General features: G+C 49.9%; 1 protein-coding gene across 1 annotated transcript in view; it reads left to right on the plus strand.

The window, feature by feature from the left end:
- Positions 1-475: 475 nt before the first annotated feature.
- Positions 476-20,632, plus strand: part of LOC111143722 (chromosome unknown C1orf94 homolog) — a 36,972-nt gene continuing 16,815 nt past the window's right edge. The window contains exons 1-2 of the mRNA XM_022497550.1: positions 476-804; positions 18,933-19,618. Of these exons, the coding sequence (XP_022353258.1) occupies positions 476-804; positions 18,933-19,618 (1,015 nt within the window). The remainder of the gene's footprint in view (positions 805-18,932; positions 19,619-20,632) is intronic.

Below are 20,632 nucleotides of genomic sequence, written 5' to 3' on the forward strand. Positions count from 1 at the left end.
AAAACTTGATGGCGGGCCCCCGCCCCCACAGCGCCTAGCACAGTGCCCATCCGCGCGGCTTGGCGAGAGAGAATGGGCTGAGCCACAGTTGCCGCAAGGTGTCACGGGCGCATCACGACGGGGGGAGTGCCAGGGACTGTGGGGAGAGCCCGCCCTCCCCCTCCAGCTGTTCCCAGATGTCATTCTGCCCGCCCAGGCGCCTGGTTCCTGAGCTCAGGGGGATTCCACAGTTACTAAGCTACTGGTTTTTGTTGACTTTCAAATATTTTCTTCTAAGGGAGAGGGGGAGGGGGTCAAAAGTCAGGAAAGAACAAATAAAAACAAATCAAAATAAGCTCCCCCTCCCCAAAAGAAAGCTGTCCCCCGTCCACCACTCACACACAAATCCTAGGCCTCTGCACATAGTAACCTTGCTGAAGCAACAGCCAGATAGAACTGACCTGCTTCTGCCCATCCTCATCTCCCTTTCTGGTGGATGAGGGGTGGTGGTGGATGGTCGCCCTGTCTGCGAGCCCTGGGTGGACAAAGGGGCTTCCGGAAAGAGAGGAGGAGGATGGCCAGTGGGAATGGGCTCCCCTCATCCTCCGCCCTGGTGGCCAAGCGCCCCTCCGCCCTGGGCCCATTCCCCAGACACACCTGGATCCACCAGGACACACCCCAAGACAGCTTAGACAAGACTTGCCATGAAATCTGGAAGAGAGTTCAAGGCCTGCCCGAGGCCTTGCAACCCAGGACCTTGAAGGAACAGCTCTCCACCCCTGTGGCTGGGACTTCAAGAGACAACGGACTCAGCTTCCAGGAAGAGTGAGTGTCCCCCTCTGTGGCTGGCATCAAGGGAAGTGGGAGGAGCTGAGGTCCAACCTTCTGAGGGAATGTTCTTGCCCCTTGTTCAGTCTGGTTAAACCCTAAAGGCTGTATGCTTTTCCTCCACCTGTCTTGGTCCTTTGTCCAATTTTTATAGGGGAGTTGGGAGGGGTCCTGAAGTTACCTGGGTGAAGTGCCAGATCAGGGCTGTATTTCTGCTGTCTCTTTACCAGCCCGCTAAGGGGACAATTTTCCTTTTACTTACGCAACCCAGATGTAGATCTGAGGACCTTGAAAACCCGCACTGGCCTGGGCTGAGGGTCAGATGCCCATGGCTTTCCCTGGCGGCAACTCCGTGATACTTTCCCTTTCCCACCCCAAAGGCTAGGCATTGGCAGAGATGAGTCTGGTAGTTTTAAACCACATCTGGAATTCCCTAATACAGGGAGCAGCTGTCCCATTCAGCCTCCACGGAAGCCTCTGCAAGAGCGCACATCAAAATATTTACTGGGAAGGCATTGACATATTCAGAGGGCACAATAGAAAATTAAAGTGCGGGAAGATGGCTGTAAATAGGCCTTTTCTGGATGGGAAATCCTGTGTCTGGGAAACACAGTTTCATGTTGGGCAGATATTGTTGGGGATGGATATTCTCAAGAAGAGGAAGGAGAGAGCTCGTTAGGAAAAGCCTCTAAAGCACCTTGGTCATCAGTGCCACCGCTGAGCCCCTGTTCAATGTCGGGCATCCTCCGAGTGGGCCACGAACATTAATTACTCCTCCCAGGGTCCCTATGAGCCAGGTATTAGTGTCCCCATTTTACAGATGGATTAAGTGTTAATAATTAAATGCTAATTAAAGACTAAGTGATAATTAAGTGTCACCTGTTCCAACACATGCTCCAGTTCAGCTCAGAGATGCTAGAGTAGGGAGGCCATGTAGGCAATTATCCATTGTGTCTGGTTTCAGGGATTTCCATGAAAGAGCTAGGAGGAGAGGGGAAGCAGAACTGCTGCCCAGGTGTGCCCTACCTGCTGTCCCCTCTTGGGCTGCAGACGAAGGTGGAAGGCACTTTGGCTGTGATTGCTTATCCTGTCCTGTGCTCAGCACGACATGGCTGGGCTGGGAATGGCCCGTCTACTGCCCAAATCCTGCTGTCCAGCCCTCCAGTGGCACTGAGCACCCCTCCCCTGCCTGTTGCCATCTGTTCTGGGACAGGGCCTTGGCAGGGGGCCCTTGGGGCTGTGCTCAGCTCTCAGTGGCCAAGAAGCTGATTGTCCACTTTGTGGACCAAGGGTCAGTGGCAATTTCCAGTAGATGGCACTCTCTCTGCCAGGTCCCACTGAGTTAATAGAGACAGACACTACTTCCAGTCTGCACTTGGCCCAGAAGTGAACTGGTGCACCTTTGGCCTTGATGTTTTTCCTCTGCAAATTGAGGACGATATGGCCTGCTTGTTCCACCTCAGAGTTGATAAGGAGAATCACATGCAGTGGACCCAGGACCCTCCCCCACCCCCGAAAGCTGCATTATGCAGAGGAGGCTGTCCTTTAATGGGATTCTCAGAGTTCAGGGGGTTTTTCTTGTTACTGCTGCTGGCTTCAATCGGGGTTTTCATACTCTGCTCAAAGACCCGCAGGTGCTTCAAGGGGCCATCCTAGAATCAAGGGGCCTGGTTGCTGGGCCCTCATCCCCACTTCAGCCAGAAGGCTCTTTGGTGTTTTGGGGTGTTGCTTCCTGGAGTTCTCCATAAGCTACATTTGGGGAAAACAAACAAAAAAACAATGGTTTTGCTGCTGAGAAGGGAGCCAGAGAAACACCCCGTAAGATGAGTAACCAGTGTCAAAACAGTGTAGACACCAACTAAATAGAACCCGAGAAACTCTTCTTGCAGTCAAGGCGGCTGCAATGGCAGAGTCCGATCTCTGGCTTTAGACCGCGTGCCGCACTGCTTGGGCTGTGGGATCTGTTTAACTTCTGTGATCTTGAGTTTCCTCATCTGCCAAGGGGAGACGTTTACCGCCATCCCAGAAGGCTGGTGGGATGATTCAATGGGATATTTAAGTATTCCTGGTAATAACGGTAATGACTAGGATTTGTATCGATGTTATATCAATAACATCGATAACATTATGGACCACTGGAGCATCTTCCAGAGGTCTTCCTACCTCCTCTCTCAGGCCCACACATCCTGTCTGCGCAGCAGCTAGAGAGGTCTTTAAAAAACAGTGAATCTGCTCATGCTACTCTCCCTTCAAGCCTTTGAGCGTGTCGATAACAGTGATGATATCGATGTTATTACCTTGTAATAATAATGATGGTGATGATCTCTTTAAGCCCTGCAATTATTCCATGAGGTTGGTACTATTTTAAACTCCCCCTCTTTTTGACTTTGTATTATGCTGATGTTCCCGGGCATAAAATAGAATAGGATGATGAATGTCTGTCTGGGTGTCTGTCACCGAGGTTCCGGTTTGTTGACTACCACACTTGTGCCATTCTTGGTTCAAGTCCTCCCTCCCTGGTTTTTATTTTTATTTTTTTTAAGATTTTTATTTATTTATTTGACAGAGAGAGATCACAAGCAGGCAGATAGGCAGGCAGAGAGAGAGGAGGAAGCAGGCTCCCCGCTGAGCAGAGAGCCCGATGCGGGGCTCGATCCCAGGACCCTGAGACCACGACCTGAGCCGAAGGCAGTGGCCTAACCCACTGAGCCACCCAGGCGCCCCCCTCCCTGGTTTTTAAATGGAATCCCTTTTTGCAGATGAGGTCATGGGTTGGAGGGGTCCCTTTCTCTGCCCGAGGCCTGACAGTTAGAAAGTGGTGGAATTTCAGAAAGCAAACTCAGGTTCATCTCAGCTACTATGCGATAGATAGTGTGGGCTCTGTTCCTCTGGAAATGGAAGCATCTTTTTGGACCATTATAATATTGGGCAGCCCCATGTTCTGAATGGTCACACATAGACAATGGATTGCAAATCCTGTGTGCTGTATGTACGGCATGCCTGTGGGATGGCTTCAGGCTCATGAGATACCTCTCAGCTAATCTTCCCACTGCTTCATCTGTAAACCTAGTTTGGGTGATATTTTCTGCTATTAGGGTGGCTAGATAAGTAAATTCTAAAGCTCTTGCTAGCCAGAAATTATTTTCTTGACTCAATCCCTCTATATCACAAAACCCCAGACATCTCGAGGCTGAAAGGGATCCTGGAGGCCACCTTCTGCTGTTTGAATCTCTTCCTCAAGATCCTTGCCAAGTGGTTACCCACTTGTACACTTGCTTAGATGGAGAAGCTCACCACCTCCTAAGGCAGCCCCTTCCCTTGCTATGAATGCTGGCTATCAAAAGACCATTTTCTTCCTATATTGCGTCTATCTCTGTCAAACTCATACCCATTGAGCTGGGTTCAGATCAGTGGATTTAGGGCTCCAAACTTAATCAATCCCCTCATTCTTTCCATAGCCCTTTAGATATTAAATGATGGTGAACTATATTCTTCCTAGGATTTCTTATTTCTGTAGCTGATCATCTCTGGTTTTCTAAGATTTCCCTCATGTGTGCTGGTCCCCTTGGCAGTGAGGTAACCAGAACTAAGTACAGGAAACCAGGTATGATCTAGTTTGTGCAAACTGGATCTTCCCTGTTTTTATTTTGTATTCGTGGTAATGGTGGTTAATGCTGCATTCACTTTTCCCCATGAGCCAGCTTCATTCTGTGGGCACATTTGGAATTTATTCATCCATCCATCCATCCATTCATTTATTCATTTAGCAGATATTTAATAAGCATCAACTGTGTGCCTGGCACAGTGCTAAGAGAGAGCAGGGTAGGGCTGTGACCTGGATAAGGCTCTCCTTGGAGCTTACAGTAAAGGAGGGGACAGAAACCAAAAACAAGTAAATAAAAGACCGTGATAGTTTTAGAACATGAAAAAGACTGGTATTCTAGTTGGAGGAAACCAAGCATAAAAATCAACCAGATAATTTCAGATCACAATGAGCACTCTGATGGAAATAAAACCGTGTCAGGGCAAAGCAGTCTTCAGTAGAGGGTGGTCAGGGAAGGGCTATCCAGAGAGATGTGGTCATGTGATCTGAAACCAGGATCCCAAGAAGGAGCCAGTCAGGGGAAATCCAGGGAAGGATGTCCAGGCAGAGGGGAGAGTGACCATGAAGGGCCCAACATAGGAATAAGCACAGAGAGGGACTGAGGGACCACAGGGCTGGGGCAGAGGTGTCATGGCATGGGACAAGGTGATATCAAAGGCAGGCCGGTAAGGTATAGATGGCCTGGGGGAATCACTGTACTTAGTGTGGATTTGATTCTCGGTGTGATGGGACATGCTCAAAGGCTTGAAGGGAGAGTAGCATGAGCAGATTCACTGTTTTTTTTAAAGACCTCTCTAGCTGCTGTGCAGACAGGATGTGTGGGCCTGAGAGAGGAGGTAGGAAGACCTCTGGAAGATGCTCCAGTGGTCCAGCTGAGGCACCATGGCAGGGTGGCTGGATCCGTGCAACTGCAGGGACACAGAAGAAACAGGAGAGTCAGAGGCTATTCTGGGAGGAGCCAGCAGGCATGCTGATGTTTGGGGCCTACAAACAAAGACAGCAAGGCTCTGCTGAGGTTTTCTGCCTGAGCCACCACCAGCTGGACTGGGGGGCATTTCCTGAGGTGGGGAAGAAACTGGAGAAATGGGCTTTTGGGGAGAAAACACTAATTCTGTCTAGTATTCATTAAACTCCAGAATCTTACTCAGCTATCTTTTAAGTAGACTTAAATTAGGGCTTAGAGCATTGTGGCAAGCCTCCAGACTCACAGCCTAGAACCATGTGTTCCCTCGTTACCCCTGTCACTGACCCTTTTCACAGTCTGAGAATCGGGTTTTGGATTTATGGTTAACTCCTTTGCCCTGACTGGGACGTGGCATCTGTTCATTCCTTTATAGATTCATTCAATTAACGCTCACAGTTGCCTTCTGGGTGCCAGACCCTATGCTGGGCCCCAAGATCTACACTGGGTCCCTCAATACAGAGATAAGTAGGACAGGAGCCCTTCTCTCAAAGAGCTCCACCTCTAGTGGCTGGGATGGACCCAGAAACAGCAATGACATTCAACAGTATTTATTGGGCACCTACAGCATGCCTGATAAAGTATGCAAACAAATACAATGGTGGGAAAGATGGGACAGTCTCTGACCTTCACGGACCTTCAGTGTCTTGAGGAAGGCAGATGACAGCATATTACCATTACCATGCTGATGAAGTCGTGGTGCTGTGAGAGCTTACTGAGGGGGACACAGAGGCTGTCCTTGGGGCTCAGGGAAAGCTTGCTGGAGAAGGCGGTAGGAGGCCGTTTGGAAGGTCAAGAGAAAAGACCCCTGCATTGTGCGTGTGATGAAGGGTACAGAGATGGCCCCTTGGGAGCAGAAGATGGCAGGATTATCACCGCAAAGGGGATCCATGGTTGTGTCTCCTGGGCCGGGTCTTGAGAAGAGATAAGAGCCTACAGAAAGCATCCCTCAGGTGCACAGAAGGACAGGTAGCTCCCTGGAGATGGCATGTCATGCCTGGGGGTGGATGAGAGTGGAGAGGTGGCCTGGGGCTTGCTGGGTACCGCTACCTTCTCTGGAGGCTTCTGGGTGCTCCGGCAGCGCTAGAGAAACTTCCCACATCCCTAAGTCAGACAGAACTCGGTCTGCAGCGTCAGAAGGCTTTGGTAGGTGTTACCCTGAGCCAGACCTAAGGAGGAAGATAACTCTACCCAAAGAAAGGAAATCCACTTGAGTTTTTAAAAAATGGAAATGATTTCCTGATTAACAGCCTTCTGAAGTATCTGTCTCAAGAAGGGAGAGGGCTGTTCTGCCCTTACTTTAGGAAATCCTTACTGTTTATGCCCATTGACCCCATCCTCCAGTCTGGTGGGGCCCCTGGGACTTGAACCAAGGTGCCACCTTACTGAAGCTGTTCTCCCAACAAACCAATCTTTTGTGCTATGGTTATTTGAACATTTGAGTGAATCCTTCTTTTCTGGAAAAGTTGCTTGGGAGATATGCTCACTTTTATTTATTTATTTATTTATTTATTTTTTAAAAGCTTGGACCCTAGTGATGGGTGTGATTAGGGCAAGACTCACACATGGATATGCAGACGGTGTCCTAGAGCAGAAGCCAGCTCCGAAGACCTTTGGAGTCTGATGCTCTAGGCTAGAGTTTTCTTCTCTCTAAGAAGTCAAATGTTTCAGAATCCAAGGAAAGCTGCTGTGCACTCTTTTGCTTAAAACACATCCTTCTATCCCTTCACATTTTGTAAATGGCAGAGACCTCCCCCACCCACCGGGCAGGGACCTCAGGTTGGAATCCATTTCTCCTAGACACTAAGTGTCTCCCTCCCTTATGCTTCCTGGGGGTGGGTCTCTGCCACTGCTGTGACCCCAGTCACGTTGATATCCCCCATCTTGGTTATCAGGTGAATTAGTACACAAAATGGCAGACAGAGGTTTAAGACCTCCCAATCTTTCTCTCCTCCACTCACCTTCAGGATGGTCTTGGATTCCTTGCCTCCCTGCCACTCTCTTTTCTGCCATTTTCAGAACATCTCATCTGGCTGTGTCTGGTTCTTTTTCTTCCTGGATGTGCTTTGCCCTTCACTTGCTTCATATTCCTGAAATATGTCAACAGTGCTGCTCAGGATTCTCCCATGGCTCCTTCATTGTCTTCTGAACCCCTTGATCTGGTCTACAAGGGTCTTTGTGTTGGCCTTGCCTATGTGCCTAGGTGCATCCTTGCTGCTCTTCTCCAAACTCTCTGTAAGCCGAGATGAACCACCAGCAGGTGTACAGCTCCTTGCTTTTGCTTGGGGTACTCCACTGCCAGGAATGCCTCTCTTCCATATCTGTGCCTATTGAAATCCTATCTATCCTTAAAAACATAGAATAAGTGTGTCACCCCTTGAATGTTTCATGTCTCACCCATTCAATATTTTTTTTCTTCCTCCCTCTTCCATGTTCTTCCTTTCAATTTAAATACATAATTATAACTTTCTCTTTTTCCTAAGAGTTTCAAGGTGGCTCAGCAAACAATAAAATAAGGAGACAGGTGGATTAGAATCCCAACACACTTCCTAGCTCTAACCAAGCTGCTCAGACTTTCTGTGCCCCATTTTCCTCATCTGAAAAATGGAAAATATTGCAGTGACCAACCACCTTAAAGGATGATTGTGGAGGTTAATGAAGGAATGCGCACAGAGCTCACACAGCACCTTGCATAAGATAAGGACTCTGAGTTATTCTCCAGCATCATCATCACCATTATTGTTTTGATCAAGGATAAAATAACAGGGTTTCAGTCATCAAGAATCATACAAGGGGAGGAAACTTATATTCCTGAAAACCTAAGCTAATGGAAACCACTCAACCAAGGCTAGCATTTTGCTCTGAGTTTCTTGGCAGCCAGGGCAAACAGTGGGGACAAAGCAGTTGGTTTCTATAATTTATATCATCTAATAAGAGAAAACAGGAGAGATCATCAGGAGAGACCAGTGCTTCCCTAGCTCTAAGGACTGTGAGATAGGGGTCTTTCCATGAGGGTGACAGAATGGAAAAGTTGGTTCAGGCCCAACTCTCATGTTGACCGTTGGCCAAAGGGGAGGACACAGCATCCCATGGAATCTATTGTTATGGTTCAGGCATGAGATTTCTGATCATTAGGCACATATTGTACAGTGCCTTGTGGCAACAATCCTTCCTCCCCCACTTGACCATGGCTCCTTAAGGGCAAGGTCTGTGTCTTACTCATCTTTGTCTCCTGGTGCCCAGCGGAGTTCCTGGCACTTGGTGGCTGCTATGCAGTGTGTATGAATGAATGAGGAAGTGAATGATGGATGGACCATAAAAATGACACTGCAAAGAGGGTGAGGACCGGAGGTGGCCAGGATCCAAGAAAGGGGTCACAGTCATCAGAGGAAGCCTTGAGTGACCCAAGGACAGAATAACAATAAGGCAAGACATTGCAGGGTTTTTTCCTCCTTCTGTGTAAGCTGCAGAGAGGGGAACTAACATTTTCTTGTACATCTGATATATGCCAGGCTCTACATTTTAATTTTCTGTTTATCTCATTGTCTTAGCAATCCTTCCTAGTAGATGGTCGATATTATTCCCATTTTACAGATGATGAAACCAAGGCTCAACCTCTAGGTAACTTGCCCAGAGTCCTCCTGCTAGGAGGGGCCAGAGCAGAGATAGGAGTCCCGTGAGGCTTCAAGGCCTGAGCTCCTTCCTGGACACCAGGAGCCCATCACAATAGCCCTTCTGTGTCTGCTTAGTACCAGGAGCCATGAGAGGCCGAGGGAAGATGAAGCATGATTAACGTCCCATGTCCCGTGTCCCCCTTTTTAATTTAATTTTATGGTTTCGGGAGCTGTGTCGCAGGTTGTGGGAGCCTGCAGAGATGGGCCACCGGTGGTTTGGTTTAATCCCCTTTTTAATATCTTTGTTGCAACGTTCTTTCCAATTCAGCTCCCAAGTCACATTAAAAAAAATACCTCTTCCTTAGGGTAAGCCTTCTCTTATTAAACAGATTCAAATGAAAAGTTTTCAAGATAATTTGAACAATACGAATCACACTGAAGCTCCTCTGATGCCGCAGAATCTCCTTTACTCTGTACTCATTCCTCAGCAGGTCCGGACTCAGTCTCCAGCTCCCTGAGTCCCCCACCCCAAAACCTGGCTGGTCTGGGGACCCAGCCCTCAGCAGTTTCCTGAGGGAAGCTGAGGGACAAGGGTCAGGGAGGGGCTGGGGGGCTGGGGAAGGTGTCCCAATTCCCTGTGCTGTTCTGCCTTCTCTGTCCCACCTGCCCCGAGGGAAATTCACACCTGGCTGTCTGTCTCCTGTGCATCAAAGGCATCATTTGTGTCAACACCCACTAGGGGGTGGGAGGAGGGCTACCTATTCAGAATGCAGATACCCAGGCCCTGTTCTTGACCAATGGAGTGGCCATCTCCTCAAGAGTGCCTGGGAATCTGCATTCGGAATCATTGCCCCACGTGACTCCTGTGCATTTGTATGGAAGTTCTCTGGGTACTTTGGGGGTCAAAGATGACAGAGCCTCAGGTTTAAAAGGGACACACAGCTTTGAGAAGGTGTTCCAAAGAAGCGCAAGAAGGAAGGAGACAGAGCTTTCTGGCTGTGTTTGCCAAGGACGGACACCGTAAAAAATGGGCTCGATCAGTGTGAAGGCCTTTGCTGAGAAGTGAGAGGAACGCCAAGTCCAGGCTTGGTGCTGGGGCAGCTGAGGCATTTCACGGGGTTACCTCCTTTAAGCCCGAGTGGCGTCACTATCCCCACGGTGCAGATGACAAGACTGAGGTTCCAAGATGTCTCCCCCCACTCCCACCCTCAGCCAGCTGGGCCCCAGGAAGCGGTGAGGGGTCAGCAGCTCTCTCCTCGGAGCTGCTAACATTTGCATAGCGTTCCTTACAGTTTACCGAGTGCTTCACTTCCTGGTTTCACTTAATCCTCCCCAGCCTGCAGGGTGGAGGAGGGGCGGGAGTTGCAGCCGTCTGAAGGCCCCCTACCCCTCTGCCCACTGAGATGTCCCTGCAGACAGAGCTCAGGGGGCTCCCAGGTACCTTTGGGAGCCAGGTGTGCGGGGCCTGGGGTGGCGAGTGAATCTACCTATTCTCTCAAGTGCCCCCTCGCCCCTAAACTGAGCCCCTCAGAGCCTGGCCCGTCACAGCTGGGACAGGTGGAATCCACCCTCCTCATTCCTTTCCTTTCTGCTGGTTTTCCACAAGCCTGTGGTAGTGTGTGTGTCTGTGTGCGCTGTGTGTGTTGGGTGTATGTGTGTATGGCTGTGTGGGATGTGGGTGAGGTATGGATGTGGGTGTGCATGGCTGTGTGTATGTGTGTGCACCTGGGTGGGGGGTATGATTGTGGTACATGTGTGCATGGGTGTGGCATGTGTGCATGGCTGTGGGGTGTGTGTGTGTGTGTGTGTGTGTGTGCATGGCTGTGGTATGTGTGTGCATGGGTGTGGCATGTGTGTACGGGGAGGGAGACCCAGGGCGATTCAGTGAATCCCACATGTGGAGGAGAGGGAAGATGGAAGAGACAAGGTAGCTTTGACCAAGACGGCTGTGTCCTTTCCTTCCACACTGGGCAGGGCACCCTGGGTGCTGTGACTAATGCACCAGGGTTTCTGCTCCTCATGCAGACAGGAAGACTTAGAAATGTCCACTACTTTGGTCAAGCAGGGGTGGGCGCCGGACTGGACAGCAGAGCCTCTGCCTCCGTGATGAAGACTTCTCCTTACATGGGGCTTTTTGGGGTCTCCTCCCCACCCCCACTCACAACCACTCACCTGCCCACCAAGTTCTGCCTTCTGCCGCCTCCTCCTCAGTCCTGGCTGGTTCCCTGGCCTCTGGCCTCCTGCGCCCAGGATCAGAGAAAGGAAGTGAATTGCAGGTCACCTCGTCAGAAAGGACAGAGCTGGAGTTCGAGTGCAGGCGTCCCGACGGCAAAGACCCGGCTCCTTCTCCCACTTCTGCTGTTTGGGGCAATGTAGGTCAGTGGTTATGGGCAGAGGCTTGGAGCCAAGTAGCCTTGGATCCAACCCTGATCTTGGGTGAACTTGAAGTTACCTTTCAGACTTCCTGAGTCTCCATTTCTTCTTTCTAAATTGGGAATGAAGGTGCTGCTCACCCTTCCTAGTTGTTGGAAGGACAAGTGCTGAGCATATACCTGGCACCCAGTAGACACAGTACAGATGGTGGGTCAGGCCCCAGACCCCTCCTGTCACTCCTCTGGGCTGTTCCCTGGAGAGAAAATACCTAAGCCTGGTGCTTCCTTGCTGAAATCTCTCCACTGCTTCTCTGCCCCTTTGGAATCTAATCCCCTCTCATCACTCAGAGTCCTGGCACATACCACCTCCTGCTTTTATCTCTTTATAAATTCACCTGGCGTGACCCCATCCTTCATGTGCCCCACGCACTCGAGCATCAGTCATGCCAATGCACCAAGCCCTTTTCTGCGTCATGGCCTTCGTATGTGCTATTCCCTATGTCTGGAAAGCTTTTCCTTGCATTCTTTACCTAAATACATACTTCTTTCTTTTCTCCCCCAGCTTAAATGAAACTTCCTCAATGAGGCTTTTTTCACTCTCCTAACTTGGGTGTGTGCACCTACTATTCTCCCACGCAACTTCTCACTTTGTGTTTGCAGAACAATGTGGTCCAGCATTTGAAAAATGTAGCACGTGAATAAGATTGCCTCCACTCATTCCCATTGTTACCTCTCAATTCTGGGACCTTGGGAAAATTACCTAACTTCTCTGTCTCTTTGCTTCTTCATTTTTAAAAACTGGGAAAATTCTCTCTGTGTCAGTTATCTTTTGATCTATGACAAACCACCCCGAAGCTTGGTGACTCAAAACCATCACTAACCACTTAGCTTCCCTTTCTGTGGGTCAGCAGTCTGGCCCGGGCTCAGCAGAGTGGTTCTTCTGGGAGGGGCTGACTGCACGGGGCTCCCATTCACCCACGTCTGCGGTCAGCTGGGGGTGGCAATGGGTGGCCCGGGGGCCTTGGGGTTTCCCCTCCATGGGCTGTGTCATCCTCTGGTAAGCTTTCCTACTCCCGTGCCCATGGGGGTTGCTAAGTCCTAAGACAAACATGGGATGAGGTCCTAATGTCCAAGCACTTTGAGTCTCCACTCATTGTTCTTTTCTGTATGAAATGTATTTTGTTTTTAATTTGGATTCTATTTCTATTGAAATATAGTTGACATATTATATTAGTTTCAGGTGTACAACATAGGGATTCAACATTTATATACATTACAAAAAGCTTACCATAAGTCTTGTCACCATCTGTCGCCAAGTGAAATTATTACAGTACAATGTTATTGACTATATTCCCTATGCTGTACTTTCCATCCCTGTGGCTCGTGTATTTTACAACAGGAAGTTCGTACCTCTTAATTCCTTTCACCTGTGTTGCCCATTCCATCTTCCCCCTCTGGCAACCACCGGTTTGTTCTCGCTATTTCTGAGTCTGTTTCCATTTTGTTTTGGTTGTTCATTTGTTTTCATTTTCAGATTTCACATGTAAGTGAAATCATACAGCATTGGTCTTTCTCCATCTGCCTTATTTGTCTTAGCAGAATACCCTTTAGGTCCATCCATGTTGTCACAAATGGCAAGATTTCATTCTTTTTGATGGCTGAATAATATTCCCGTGTGTGAGTGTGTGTGTATGCGTGTGCGCTCGCGTGCACGCACGCCACATCTTCTTTATTCTTCTCTTGATGGACACTTATGTTTCTTCCCGATCTTGGCTATTGTAAATAATGCTGCAGTGAACATAGGGATGCTTATGTCTTTCCAAATTAGCGTTTTAATTTTATTTGGGAAAATACCCAGAAGCAGAATTGCTGGACTGGATGGTATTTTTATTTTTATTTCTTGAGGAGCCTCTGTACTATTCTGCAGAGTGGCTGCACCAATTTACATTTCCAGCAATGGTGCCTGATGGTCCCCTCTTCCCCATATCCTCGCCAATACTTGGTATTTTTTATCTGCTCGATAGTGACCATTCTGACAGGTGTGTAGTGAGACCTCATTATGGTTTGGCTTGAATTTCCCTACTAATGAGTGATGTTGAGCATCTTTTCATGTGTCTGTTGGCCGTCTGTATTCTTCTTTGGAAAAGTGTCTGTTAGGTTCTCTGCCCATTTTAATCAGATTATTTGTTTTTTTTCCTTTTTTTTTTTTTGGTGTTGAGTTTTATGAGTTCTTTATAGATTTTGGACATTAGCCCCTTATCAGGGCTAATAGCCTTTATTTTTACATGACTCCGAACACTGCAAATGCAGAAATCATGCATAGCGCTTACGTCTAGAGCCGCTGGCAGACACCTGTCACTCCTGGAGGTGGGCAACGCAGAGGTGGTGGCGGCCGCTGGAACCACAGCACCAATCCTGACTTCTTTCTTTGTCAGCACCTGGGAACTGGGTTAACCTTCCTGAATGATTCACTGTGATAGAGTCTGTGGCAGATTTGATGGTTTTTACCAACTCAAAGGAGAAAGCAAATAGCATGGGACAGGTGCCAGGATCGGCAAAACTTCTTAGGAGGAGAAAAGAAAAGATAGATTCCAGGAAATGCAGGGGAGCAGACTCGACATTGAACCCAGGGAAGTCGTGGGAAGAATGAAAAATCTTCCTGGGATCCCCAAGGTGCTTGCAAAGGTCAGGTAGGCTTTCTGTGGGGTCTGCCGTGGGACCGCTGTGTAGAGGTGGGGCGTTCTTAGGACTGGGCTGAACAGGTGGCTTGTGTCATCTGACCAGCTTAGGGATGTCAGGCCAGATGTGGGGGCCAGAAAATGGAACCAAAGCCACAGAGTTTGCAACCTGTGGGGAGGAGCTGAGCAGTCTTTGGCAACAGAGCTTTCGATGTCAAGAGCTCCAAGAGATGGACAAGGGTAAAGATAAGTTCATGAGCTAGTTTCCTCATTGATTTAACAAACTCTCCCTGAGCTGGAGTCAGATGTCAGGCACTGCTCTAAACCCTGAAGTTCTGTGCTGAACAAGATATAGTCCCTGCCCTCGGGGAAGTTATGTTGTTGTGGGGAGTAAAGACAAAAAGATGCTGTGGATGGTGGTTAATACCATGAAGAAAATATGCAGATTGGTGGGTCAGAGAGTGCCTAGTAAGGGGGGGGGCACTTTAAAAATGGGCAGAAAAGGCTACTTTGGGAGTAGGAAACATGAGCTGAGGCTTAAATGATGAGAAGAAGCAGTCAGGGGATGATCTAGCATTTCATAGGAAATGCAAAGGCCCTGGGGCTGGAATGAACTTGGCATGTCAAGGAATATTTTTAAGGCCAGAAGGGCTTGGATGAAGGAGTCAAAGCAGAAGGGGCCACTTTGTATCTGCCCTGAAGGTCAGGAAGGAGTTTAAATTTCATCCTATAAGTAATGAGATTCCACATGAGGGTTTAAGCAGAGAGATGGATTGATCTGAGTTCTGAGAACATCCTAACACTGCAGGCAGGCAGTTTTCTAGAACAAACAAGAACAAATGAATCTTGTTTTCTTGGGGGTTGGAGAGAAGGCAGGTAGGGACATCCTTGATCAGGGACTTGTAACTGTGTGATGAATCTTGATTGCAGAGAGGTGTTTGATAAAGGCTGTCTTAGAGAAGAAGAGATTGGATGATAGTGACTGGATTGATTTATTCCCCCCAAAGTGTTGATCCAGGATTACTGTCAGGCTGTGGGGAGGGTCTCTGGCACTGTCTCCAAGGCTCAGCCCTGGACTCATTCCCTTCAACATTTCTATCTGTAAATTGGCAGAAGACCCAGGAGACATGCTCATCAGACATGCAGCTGACATGAACCTGTCAGGGACAGCTAATGGCACAGATGACAGACTCAGGACTCACCATGATGATCTGCCCCAGGCTGGAGTGATGGAATGAAACCAGCAATAGACCTGATTGCTCTCTGATTGGGGAACAGAGCTCAGCATGAAGCAGGGAGTCCTTGCTGGATAGCTATCCCTGGAAAGGAAGCTGGATGGGGTAAGGGGAGGTCGTGAAGGCAGCTGAACCCACCCGCGTTCCCACACTTTCTAGGTGACAAGGTCCTTGGCCTCAACCAGGCTCATTTTTCCCCATCAGTAAAGTGGGGATGATGCTATCTCTTGCTCACGAGTGTGAAGAAGATTAAATTCAAGCATGTATAGGAATGCATGGCTTCCTGTCTGGCCTGTAGTGGATTTGTGACAGAAGCAAGGGAAGTACGAGTTTGTGGAGACTGGCTCAAGGGAGGGCTGGGAGGTTGGCGGCAGCATTTCAGGGGTGCATAGAGGGCCCACAGCCAGAGTGGACCCTGTATCCTTGGCACTGCGCTGCCCCTGCTGGGAGTGCCAACTTCCTAAGGGAACCCTGCTTGCTGTAATGTGCCAGAGGAGTAAGAACAGGCGTTCATGAGATGCCCTTCAACAGACCAATGGGTAGAGAGGATGTGGTCCATATATACAATGGAATATGATTCAGCCATCAGAAAGGATGAATACCCACCATTTGCATCAACATGGATAGAACTGGAGGGGATTATGCTAAGTGAAGTAAGTCAAGCAGAGAAAGACAATTATCATATGGTTTCACTCATATGTGGAACATAAAGAATAGAGTAGAGAACCATAGGGGAAGGGAGGGAAAACTGAGTGGGAAGAAATCAGAGAGGGAGATAAACCATGAGAGACTCTGGACTCTGGGAAACAAACTGAAGGTTACAGAAGGGAGGGAGCTGGGGAATGGGGTGACAGGGTAAGGGGTATTAAGGAGGGCACGTGTTGGGATGAGTACTGGGTGTTACAGGCAACTAATGAATCGTTGAATGCTACAACAAGAACTTACGATGTACTCTATGTTGGCTGAACTGTTGACTGAACTATGTTGACTGAACAGAATGGAAAGAAAAAAAAAAAAAGAACAGGGGTTCATCCTCAGTGTCTGCCTGTGTCCCAGGTTGGGAAGGGGACACAAGGGTCCTCTTGAGTGCTGAGAAAGGACGGTCTGTGGGTGGTTTTTGATACAGGGACCCCAGGGTCCTGAGGGTCTTTTAAAATCTGCTTTGACTTCTCCTGGAATTGGTACTTGAGAGGATTCAAGTGGTGAGACTTTTTCTGTGTGCATCTATTGTGCAACATTTTTATTAAAAAAAAAAAATTCCGCCAAAAGCAGAGCCAATAGTACATGATGAACCCATGTACTGATCAATCACACAGTTTTAGTGATGGTCAACCCATGGTCACCTTGTTTCATCTATGTCCTCCTCTTCCCTCTACCCTGCTAGATTAAGTTTAAAGCAAATCTTAGACATAATTTTATCTACCTCTAAGAGATAAGGACTCATTTTTTTGTTAATTATAAACCACAATACTGTTATCACAATGTTTTAAAATTGACATAATTGTAGTAGGTCTTCCTAAAAAAAAAAGAAAAAATCTATTGGTGTATAGCTTGCTTTGCAAGTTTTTTTTTTTTTTTTTTTTTTTTTCAAATGTCTGGTTTCTGTAACTCGAGATTCACCTGTTCCCTTTGAGGATGATGATGAAGAGGAAGAAGGGGGATCTCTTTATTCTGATTGTTCGCAGGGACATAGCCATGAGAATGGGTCCTATTTATAGCCGAAGTCTAGACATGGAACAGAGGAAAGGAAGGGAGTGGGAGAGGGCAGAGGGGAGGGGGAAGGGGAAGGGGAAGAGGTGAGAATGGAAGGAACGAGAGAACCAGAGTGGAAGACAGCCCCATGTCCCTGCAGCAATGCCGCCTTCGGGAGCTCCCAGAGGACGCGTGCCAAGCTCAAACCCGGGTTGCCTCCCAAGGTTCTCACCCCATCATCACAATCTTGGTTCAGGTGTCATGCCCAGGCTACAGAGGAGGCCCTGAGGTTCCAGGGTCTGACATGAAATAGGCATTAGTGCCCGATGGAGACCCAGGTCTGCTTGGCTGGAATCTGCTTTCTCCTGGCCCGTCTCTGCTTCTAAGTCTGCCGAGGCCACCTGCGGGGCTGGTGGTCAGTTGGTTAAGTGGAGACATGCTCTTGCCTGTGTTTCCTGAGGGCTCTGGCCACCCAGCTCCTTTCCCAGGTCCCCCTGGACCTCACGAGAACCCAGCAACTAAGGGGGTAATGCCTGGTGCAGCTGGGAGAACCTGGGACTGTCTGCTGTGCCCGCTCTGAGTGGTTGTCAAGTATAGTGACTTTTCCCTGGCTCCGTGTGTGCTCACGTGGGAGTTGTTTTGTACCGGTACGTGTGTGTGCTCATCAAACACATCCACAAGTGTGCGCATCTGTTCTTTTGCACAGGCGAAGCATGTGCTCACACACGAAGAGCATTACAAGGAAGGCACATCCCGGCTGGCAGGATTCATGGTCCCTGCTTGAGGGACTCACTGAGCCCTGGGGAAGAACCGTCAGGGTAGGGGTGTGTTCCTGGCCTCCCCCATGGCTAAGCTCCCCTCGTGGGCACTTTCATCTTCCCCCTGCCCCTTCCTCATTGCCTTCACCACCCTCCCCCAGGGGCACTGAGTGGTTTCCAGAATGCTCTTTGTAGACCACCTCAGCCACTTTTTCTGGGAGCCCATCACATATGGAAAGCAGATGGTTTTAAGCTAGGTTGCCATGATCCTTCTGACCGTGTCAGGGAGGAAGGTGCCCCCTGGCTAAAGACGCCAAGCCGGCATGATTGACATCCTCTCCCCCATCTGGAAAGAGCGAGCAAGCAAGTTCCTAGAGTCCCTGGGCCCCATCGGGCCCATCAGGCTGTTGTTGACCGTCAGGGGTCCAGCTGGGGCCCAGTGTTGGAGGTGTGGGTAGAGGCCAGTGTGGGAGTTCAGGGAGATGCCTGTGAATCCGTGCGGGGACCAAGCGACTCCTGGGCTCCCAAGAGGTGACGCTTAGTCCAGATGCTGTGATCTGGTCAGAGGGCCGTGCCAGCCTGCGGGGAGCCACAGGTCTCCACCCACAGGGACCACAGTGCGGTCTCCAGGATCCAACCAGGCTGACACACCTTGGGTCAGCCTCACCCTATGCCAAAGTGCTTTGCCATCTCTGATATTCTTGTTGACCAGATGAGGAGACAGGGCATGGAGATGCTGAGCGACCTGCCCAGGGTCATAGCGGGGTAATGAGGGAGGCAGGGCACCGGTCCAGCCCTCTACTCCCAGGGCTCAGCCCCACACTCTGGCCTCTGTGCTCAGGGCTGTTGACTCATTCCCAACCCCAACGTGGCTGGTCTTTCATTGCTTCAGGTCCCAGGCACAACTGAACAGGGAGGGAGGGACTGAAATTGAGGCTCAGGTTACTCAGCAAGACAGAGCATCTGGAGAGGACCCCGATGTCCTGATTCCCAGAACTGTGCTCTTGGTGCCAGGCCTGCTGGGGGCCTAGAAATGTCTTGGGAATCTGCTGTTTGCATTTTCCCTCTTGAGAAAGCAGTGGGTTTCTCTTACCTGGAGATGTGTTCTCTCTGCCCCCTTTCCCTGTGGCCTGGGGCCTGCTACAGGGACCCCCCCCCCCAACCCCTGAGTGAGCTGACACTAAAGCAACCTCTTTCTGAACTGTTTGCAGAGCTCTGGAGCTCAGCCATGACAAAGATGAGATATCCCTGTTGGTGGAGCAGGAATTCTTGAGCCTGACCAAAGAGCACCTCATCTTAGTCACAGAGACCTCTGGGGAGCTGGAAGTACCCAGCACTTCCCCTGAGGGGCCCAGACAGCCGGCTCCCTGCCTTCTCGCACCTCCCCCACTGGCAGACAGCAGTGAGTACCCAGGAGCCACCATCCTTGCCGCCGACACCCTTCTGGATCCGAAGGTGGCCATGTCCGTGATCAGCAGCCGGCAGGACTGCGATTCTGTCATGTCTACAGTCACGGGCATTCTGCGTGCTGCCAAGGTCAAGAGTGTTAAGGGGACAGAAGACGGGGGCCACATCCTGGGCGCCTCCAACTCGGAAATCAACAAGCTCCTGGCGCAGTTCCCCCTGAGGTCCACAGAGGCAGCTAAGGCTCCTGACAACAAGGTGGTGCTGGAGGAGACCAGGGCCATCAAAGACTTCCTGCAGAACAGCATGTTCCGTGGCCTGGGACCCAGGGAACCCACAGGGCTGGGCCCCTTCCTCCTGCTGCCTCCCCCACCTCCCGCACCCCCTGACAAGCTTCCTGAGCTCTCTGCTCAGAAGAGGCAGCTCCCAGTGTTTGCCAAGATCTGCTCCAAGCCCGAGGCTGAGTCCACCGTGGAGGGGCACCTCTTAATGGGTGAGTGTGGCTGGGGGCCGGGCTAGTGAGCGGGCCTTCAGGGAGGAACCTGCCAGAGAGCCCGTTAGGGCTGCAGCAGGTGCACTCAGCATCTTTGAACAGAGTTAGACACGGTGGCCTCTCTGATGCACACAGTCCCCAAGTGCAAGTGGTTTTCAGCACCCACAGGCCCCCTCTGCTGGATGCCCATGTATGGGGACACGGCTTGTGGAAACAAACACAGTGGCCTTGATCCCAACACACTTTGAGAGGAGATAGAGGCACATGTGGTAACTGGCTCGTTTTTTGAATCCAGGCATGCAGAATACATTGACGGAGGCGTTTACCCCAGCTGAAACTGCAGCATAGGGACTTTAAGATGGATAGGAGGGAAGTGTGATTAGCAGCTGGGGTCATCTGGCTTCCAATGGAGGCACCTGTTCTGACCACGAGGACTGGTCTTCACTCTGGGGCCAGGATGGGGGGAGGCATGCAAATTCTCCACGTACCATTCAGACTGCCCCAAACTTGTTCTCTGGGACTCCTGAGCCCTAGAACAGTGTCTTTCCTCCTGCTAACTGAGGAGTCCACACCCTTTCCTGAAAGCCCAGCCACCTTCCAAGTTCCCCCCACTCCACCTCCAGGTTCTGCATGTTGTGATCCAGCCACTCAGACTGAATGGTTCCAAGGCAGACTGATGGCAGAGGCATTTGCTTACAGTCTGCAGTCTTTAGGAGAGTTGATCATATGTCAACCAAAAGAAAGATCACCCCCAGGCTGTAAGCATGGATTGATAACTGAGATGCTGTGTTGGGAGGGCCCGAATCCATCTCCTTAAGAGAAGTGGTGCATGTTCTGTGTTATGGAACGTTCTGGGAAGGCCGAGGAATCAGAGCTGGGGACAGCAAGCTGGACTCTGGGTCCTGGGAAGGCCTCTGGGACTCAGAGGGCTTTTTGCGAGTTCTGCATGTGACAGTTGAGCCCTGCCCAGAGCGTGAGACCTTCCCACTACCTCCTTCTCCAGGAAGGACACCT

The sequence above is a fragment of the Enhydra lutris genome, unplaced genomic scaffold (assembly GCF_002288905.1).
Source record: "Enhydra lutris kenyoni isolate GAN:26980312 unplaced genomic scaffold, ASM228890v2 scaffoldscaffold9, whole genome shotgun sequence".
Taxonomy (NCBI): domain Eukaryota; kingdom Metazoa; phylum Chordata; class Mammalia; order Carnivora; family Mustelidae; genus Enhydra; species Enhydra lutris.